At 31.5% G+C, this 7741-nt stretch overlaps 1 protein-coding gene across 1 annotated transcript; it reads left to right on the forward strand.

Moving 5' to 3' along the window:
- Nucleotides 1-391: 391 nt before the first annotated feature.
- On the forward strand, nucleotides 392-7491 carry Sras (Ras converting CAAX endopeptidase Sras). Its single transcript, XM_080168014.1, has 10 exons — nucleotides 392-558; nucleotides 1358-1414; nucleotides 1888-1988; nucleotides 2218-2305; nucleotides 2571-2621; nucleotides 3301-3339; nucleotides 3733-3798; nucleotides 4158-4227; nucleotides 4601-4764; nucleotides 5089-7491. Exons 1-10 carry the CDS (start codon nucleotides 469-471, stop codon nucleotides 5224-5226), a joined length of 864 nt encoding a protein of 287 aa, XP_080024140.1. The 5' UTR covers nucleotides 392-468; the 3' UTR covers nucleotides 5227-7491.
- Nucleotides 7492-7741: the final 250 nt, after the last annotated feature.

The following is a 7741-nucleotide window of genomic DNA, read 5'->3' on the forward strand; positions in this document are numbered from 1 at the left end:
TGCTACTGTTTAACTACAATTTTAAATCAAAATAAGTAAAATATTACCATTTTTATTAAAAATAGACATATTACAGAGGATTTATCGATCTATTTTGAATAAAAAATCTAATGAAAAGTAAGACGACATTTGTAAACAAATAACTTGAAAATAATATTCCGCGGCAAATGCGCCACATTCCTAAAAGAATGTTTACATTTCACACACAATTTAAATTAATGTGGAAATTAAGCTTTCAGAGTTGCATTATGCCTTTTAACTATAATAATTATGAATAGAGGCTAAACATTATACAAAATATATTAGTTAGGTAAATATTGAATGACAAAAACACTCGTTAGATATAAGGTTTTTTAAAATTATGTTATGAGTTAAATATATTTTCAGATATGTAATTAATCATTATCAGAGATTGAATTCTATATTCTCGTGCCATTCGATAATAGTTTAACCTAGCCTACAACTAAAATGGGTGGGTATAATCAAGAAGACAACCCTTTTCTGGTTTCCAGCCTAACTCCGGTATTTTTGGCAGCTTTCTATGTTGGCAGCTTGTATGTAAGTATTTTGCTAAGCCTTTATATATTATTTAGCTGCTTTTTAATTCTTTCGACAAGGTGTCGGGTCCGCCCCTACTAAACGATCATTATCAGATACATAATGTTTTTATTATAGGTAGTAATAATCTATTGTAGTAAAACAGTAGAGGGGGAAGGGGCTAACTATATATTCCCAATCCCCAAGGACCCTGTACCGACTCTCAATCGGATCTTTGAAGATCAACCAATAGTGTCGGGAATGTACAGTTAAGGAGCAAAAAACAATTTGCTAGCAGACGAAAAAGGTCCATAGAAAAGAGGGGAACGTAGTTATCTGTATATTCTAAAATATAGTAAGATCTGTTGATGATCTTTAATCTTCATGTTTATTATTGTCAATTTGACCTTTATCAAATTTTTAGCTAAAAGTATTTCCTCAAGTTTGGACAGTAGACGGACTTGCAAAACCTGGCTTTTACTTGGTTAAACAAAATCTAAGATACACAGAAATTACATATAATAATCATTGACGCCAGGGGCGTCCAAGCTTTTTTATTTGTGGGGGGGGGGGGTAAAATTTTGAAAATAAAATTTTTGGGGGTACCTACGGGACCCTCAAGCTCATTTGGGGGGGGGGGGGGTAATCTTTATTTCATAGAGGCATTTTTTTTATTTGGGGGGGGGGGGGAATTGAAAATCCAAATTTTTTTTTTTTTTTTTTTTTTGGGGGGGGGGGTAATCGCCCCTTTACCCCCATCCCCCCCTTGGACGTCTATGATTGACGCCTTGTCCTTTAGTTTATTATTTGTATTTAATAGGTTTGGCCTACCAAGCATGATCGAGACCATCCTGATACTATTAAAAGAAGATTCATTAGGAATTGTACATATGACAATTCATACACTTGTAAGACAATGAATTTTGTTAGTGTCTAGGTATATAACTAGAAAGTCACTTGTTCCTTATGAAAAAAATGTTGATACCCACAAATTTTTTTTACTTGTTTAATTCAAATATTATTAAAAATTTTATTTCGAAAAAGGATGTTTCTTAGGCCAATGAAGTACATTATAAGAGAAGATTTTCTGTGTAAAGTCTTAATAATTGGAATTACGTCGTTAATAAACATTCTGTATTAAAGCAACTTTTCGATAATTAATTTAACAATTTTGTTCTTTATTCCAAATTATTAGTGTCTTTATTCTATAGTTGTCAATGTTCGTCTTTCAGATTGTCCAATTAATCGAGATATTTAAAAAAAACGATTAAGGTTTTTTTATTGGATAAAACTTCAAATATTACCAATAAGCAATTATAAAAACACCTTATGTACAACTTCAAACTTTGCAGTGCTGCTTTTGTAACAGTTTTTTCTCCCGTATTTTTAATTTATTTCGGAGCTCCTCATCTACTCAACAAATACTCAATACCTGAAATTGTAGGATTAAGGTAAAAATGATTTGATTTTTTTATTTTTAGTAATAAAACTTGATTACTTTACAAAATGACTGATAGCCTCATGCCCCCTCCCCCTTCCCTCCGTCATTGCTTATACTACTAAATTGTACATTATAATGTATGTCCACTCTTTTTTAAAATAGCAAACTTAAAAGCCCATACATGTAGCTCTTACCCGGTTGGGCCTTTCTAAATTTTATTATACCAATTCTTATTTTAGGTTAGATGGGTTGGTAGCAGCCCTAGTTTATCCCCTGGTGCTAACAATAATTCTTTTCCTGGGACCTACAGTTGTTTTACTAACTGATGTAAGTTTTAATTACCATACAATAGGTTATCTTAACAATTATAATTTTGATTTTTTTTGTATGTAGTTAATCACTAAGCATAACTACTACGTAATACTTAAAGCAGTTTTTATCTTTTAAATTCATCATTAAGCATGGAAATTCAATTATTTTTAGTACCGTTCTCTTAGTTACAGACGGACATACAAATGTTGTAAATTGTATTACCTAGGTACTAATTTTATTATATATTTTTATAATTCTTTATTGTTTATTTCTTTTTCAGTCGAGATTTTTATCTTTCTGTTGCCCAGCTGTTTGGAAACAAAACCTGCAGGTTATTTAAATGTTGTTGCTATATTCACTAAGTTTGTTCATGCATAATCCGAGACCGGTTCTCAACACGTAGCGCATCCGACCGTCTTTGGTGAGATGATAGGTTCGAATCTCGGCCTGACACCGCGTCATAACTAAAGACGTTAAAAATGGTTTTTACAGCTGCCATGTCAGGTGCGCGATACAGGCTACATACATACACATACACTTCTCAGACAAAGAACGTGCAATCAAAGGGTTGGTTATCTGTTGAATGTTACTTAACCGGCCTAATATCCTTGAGTGTTGGGAGTATCGCATCCCATTCCACGCAGATAATGAACTGGATTCTCTAGATGATCAATAAATGATAAAAATCGAGGGAACGCCATCGTTACGAGTTAAGGTAAGGTAAATTTGTTCATGCATAGAATGAGATACCTATAATTTATTTTCAACGGAATGTGTTTGCCCCACGTCCTGTTTTAAAACTATCTACCAAAAACAGACATAAGGATTTTAATGTTATTTTATATTTTATTTGATTATTAACTTTTTATTCGTACCCATCCTAAGTTAAGTAATAAATGGAAACAACATATCCTTATAGAGCATCTTTTTTGATATAACGATCGAAAAAATTCTTTTGGACATACACTTAGGGAACTGAATTGGTATACAAGATAATATTTATTTTTTAGGATTGGATCTGGTGGAGAAACCACATTGTAGCACCTTTCAGGAATTTAAACAAAGCTAATGTACAAGACATAACAGAAATTTTAAAAATAATTTAGTTTATATTTTTGTTCGAAATTGTTACCCAGTTTAATGAGAAAATCAAAGGCCTTTCCATTATAATCTAGCTTATTAAAAAGTTAGTTAGGTGTGTTATAATGCATTGTACCTGTTTTTGCGCCAATGCATGAATTACATATCATAACATAAAACTAATGCTATTGATTATTAATTTGATTTTCTTTATTTTTAACAAAGTCTGTTTGGGCCAAAGCTGTAAACCTATCGCTGCACTAACAAATTGCAGACGAGTTTGGACTTGATTTTTTTAGAAATAATACATAGTACAGTACATTTTTTTTAAAAATTTGAAATCTTTCTATTGTTTGAATCCTAGTGAAGAGTTTACATTCCGAGCTTGTATGGTGCCAATTCTTCTTGGTTATTATACACCATCCCAGGTAGAAATCTATGTTTATTCTATGGTTGGCAAAATTAGTCTTAAGCGATCATTTTGCTGTTGATACATAAATAATAAAATAAGTTTTATAATAGAAAACCAACCATTTGATTCCACGATCTTAGTCCATATGGTCCCAACTCTGAAGAGTTGAGCTGTGCCTTTATAACAGACTAAAGCGTTTATCCTTTTTTTTAGAAATGTTACCTACACCTTTAAGATCTGTAATTCGAACCGCTTAATGACATACACCCAGTCGACATCTAGCTATATTTATATTTGAAATTTCCCTAAAAATTTAATTTTGGATTATTTTTGATGTATTACAAGGTAAATAAAATGACCATTTATATATTTCAGGCAGTTCTTATCAGTCCTTTGTTCTTTGGAGTAGCACATTTACATCATATGATTGAAAGAATTAGAAAAGGTAATGGTACTTTTTGCATCTATGAAGAAGAATCTTACTTGTGCAATTATGGTAGGACTATATGAGCAAAGGTATGTTTTCCACGGATATGGATATGGAAAATAAGTCGTTGCTTTCCCTCAAAGTGCCCAAAAAGCATAGAACACCACACACCATTATCTTTAAAAAAAAATTAAAATTATGGGATCAGAGTTAGTTTTTTCCCCTATTCCTAATCATGAGAGCCTATACCTGCGTTGTCTTCACCCTGAGGGGCCATCTTACCCATTATAACCTAACCTAAATATATATTTATAGGAGTGCTAATGTTGCTCTGTGCGAAAAAAAAAGAGGTTGAACTGTTGATAATCTAAACTTTGTATATAATTATCAGGTCAAGGAGTGATGTTATCCTTTCTGGTATCACTGTTCCAGTTTACCTACACAACAGTATTCGGCATGTACTCATCACTTCTCTTTGTACGGACTGGCCACTTTGTAGCACCATTTGTTGTACACTCGTACTGCAATTTTATGGGATTTCCTGATATTACTGAGGTACAGTTGTTATAATTATGTAAAAAGTAACAGGATGTCTGACTGAGTTGTGTCTGTTTCATAACAAAGAATGAGTTTTCTTTTATGATTCTTAATTTTATTCTTGGTTATTTAGGTATTCATTTTGGGAATTGACAAGTAATTATAAACACCCCAAGAAATAACACTTCTAAAAACTATAACTTTTTTTTATTTGCAGTCACTACCTTGTCATTTTTAAAAGCAAATATTTTCTGATACTCTTCATATGTTTGTTGTCTTTATTCGTCTGAGGTTAAAGTATTAGAAATATTTTTTAATTATTGCGCATTTTTTTTATTTCAGGTGATGAATTTCGAGCCGAAGAAACGTGTTATAATATCTGGAGTGTTTGTGCTTGGACTTGTTTCTTTCTGTTACCTGTTGAATATTATTCTAGAACCTAGCATGTATAATAATAATGTTTACATGACTGTTGCTTAATGGATTATACAACAGAAAATATCTACCTAACAGAAAATATTCCAAAGAATATGAATTAAGTACACAAAAGATTAAAAAGAAGAATGACAGAAATTCATTAGTTTCCAGAAAGGCTAGTATGCTCCATTTTCCACGAGAAATAAAAAAATACTTAAATTTTCCCTGTTTAGTTGTCTGGTCTTTTGGCCTCTTGTGGCTTCGTAACCAATTATTATCCGCTGGATTAGAACCGGTTCTGAGCCATACTCAAAAAAATCATGTATCGTATTATCGACAATTTTTCTACGAATGATAAACTAAAAAAATCATTACCTATATTAATACCTACCAGTTTTGTTAGCCCGTGCTTTTGGACCTTCGGGGCTAACAAACCAGGGATTAATCTTATTATTTTTAGTTTTATTATCCGCGGAAAGTTGTCTATGATACGATGTAATGAATAACTAGGTATTATATGTTCTTGTTTTATTTATAATTTATGGCAGCTTATGCCTTAGACCAAAAAATCTTTCAGAAATGATGATTTAAAAAGTGATATAATATTTTTAAAGAATTTATCTCTATCATTCAAACATGAAACAAAAACAAGACTTCTGTTAAACAGGGTTAATGCCATATATATCACATTTTCTGTTTATTATTGTAATTTTTGCACTTTGTTTAATTAAACTATGCAATACCTACCTAAATAATTAATTTTCTATGAATTTTCTTTGAATAAAAAGCAGATCATTCGATCTAACTCCAAACATATAGGAACAGTTACAAAGAGGGGGGGGAGTTTTAAAACATTTGCGGAAACAGTGGATTAGGCTTTATCTTTGGTCTAAGAGGATAGGTTATTAGGGATAAAATCATTCTCATATGATAAATTTTCCCAGGTTTTAAGATTTTTTGGATAAGCCTCCAAGTTCAGAAGCTGCAGGTCTCCAGGTGGTATCTGGACTGGTAAAAATAAAAATTAAATTTTTGTTGAAGAGTTAGAGGTCAACTTATAAAAGAAAATATGCATCTTTTGTCTTTAAATATGTAAATATAATTAAAAAACATGCATATTTTGTTTTATAAGTTGACCTCTAACTCTTAAACTTTTTTTTTCATTTTTGCCAAAAACCAAAAAAGCTTAAAACTTTGGAAAATTTATCATATAAGAATGATTTTATCCCTTATAACCTATCCTCTTAGTCCAAAGAAAAAGCCTATACTCACTGTTTACGCAAATGTGTCAACCCCCCCCCCCCCTATATTTTTTGAAAATAATGAAAACTTACATTCAATGATTTTTTCAATGATATATTTTATTATGCATAATAATAGATGTTATTGTGATTTTCATTTTTAAATAATACATGTACAACAACCAGCAGTGTTGCGGAGCCGGGAGCCGTGGAGCCGCCATATTTTGCCGGAGTTGGAGCCGTAATTTTCGTTAAAAAATGGCTCCGGCTCTGGACTAGATAAATAAAAGAGATTTTTTATGAATTATAATTTGGTAATTCTGTTTTGTCATGTGCAAAGGCCCTTTTTATCAAAAATTTATCTTTTAAAACCTTCAAAAGTCAAAAATAGACGTGGGGAAAAAATATGTCGAGTTTATAAGCCGGACCTGGAGCCGCAATCATCACAGACGGCTCCGCGGAGCCGGAACCGGAGCCGCACCAAAATCAAACGGCTCCGCAACGCTGGCAACCAGGGATTGAAGGGATAAGACACATTAAGAAAAACTATTTGTTTTAAATTACTGTAACGGAAGTTAAAAACTTGTTTCCATTTTCAGTATCTTGTTAAAAAACGCTTGCCAAAAAGTCTCCAAATGTTATTTTTAGCATGATAGTTTTATTGAGATGTCCTATCCCTTATCCCTGACAATATATGACTACAATGCAATACTCTGAACCAATAGAACTCATGTAAGATCTCGTAAACAGTTTTCTAAAGATATTTTTGTTTTCGCTTATTTATTTTCTTTTTTGTTTTGTTTTATTTTTGAAAAGTATGAACAGTTACGACGTATTGCTACCGTCGCGGCTGAAACTTGCTGCTACTTTAAAAATTAAGTCGGATTTGGATTACCTAATTTATCTCAATTTGGTTTTATCCCTTTTTGAATACATTGATTTTTACAAATTTTCAGCAGATTTTAAAAGAAATCCAAAAACTTAATATTTTTAAGCCATATTAATGTAGATGTGAAAATAATGCACAACTTTTTCTAGATGTTTTTTTAGTTTAAACTGTTAGATTATTTAATAAAATATAATACTACAAGTTACCTTACTATATAAAAAAAAATTATTTAATATTTTAAAAAAGCAAGAATAAGAACATTCCAGAAAGCGCAGATATTAAAAAACTAAATGTATGTGTAGAACTTCGAAAATTTCGTTGCTTCTTTGTAGTAAAGTAGATTTTTCTATCCAATGTCTCATTCTCTATCATCATTTTTGATATGTTATCTTTTGGAAATTCTTGCTCTTTTTAAAAGCGAAGCTTTTCTATAATCAGGGCAGGTCCG

Source organism: Acartia tonsa, chromosome 7 (assembly GCF_053477335.1).
Source record: "Acartia tonsa isolate MP-2025a chromosome 7, ASM5347733v1, whole genome shotgun sequence".
Lineage (NCBI taxonomy): Eukaryota > Metazoa > Arthropoda > Copepoda > Calanoida > Acartiidae > Acartia > Acartia tonsa.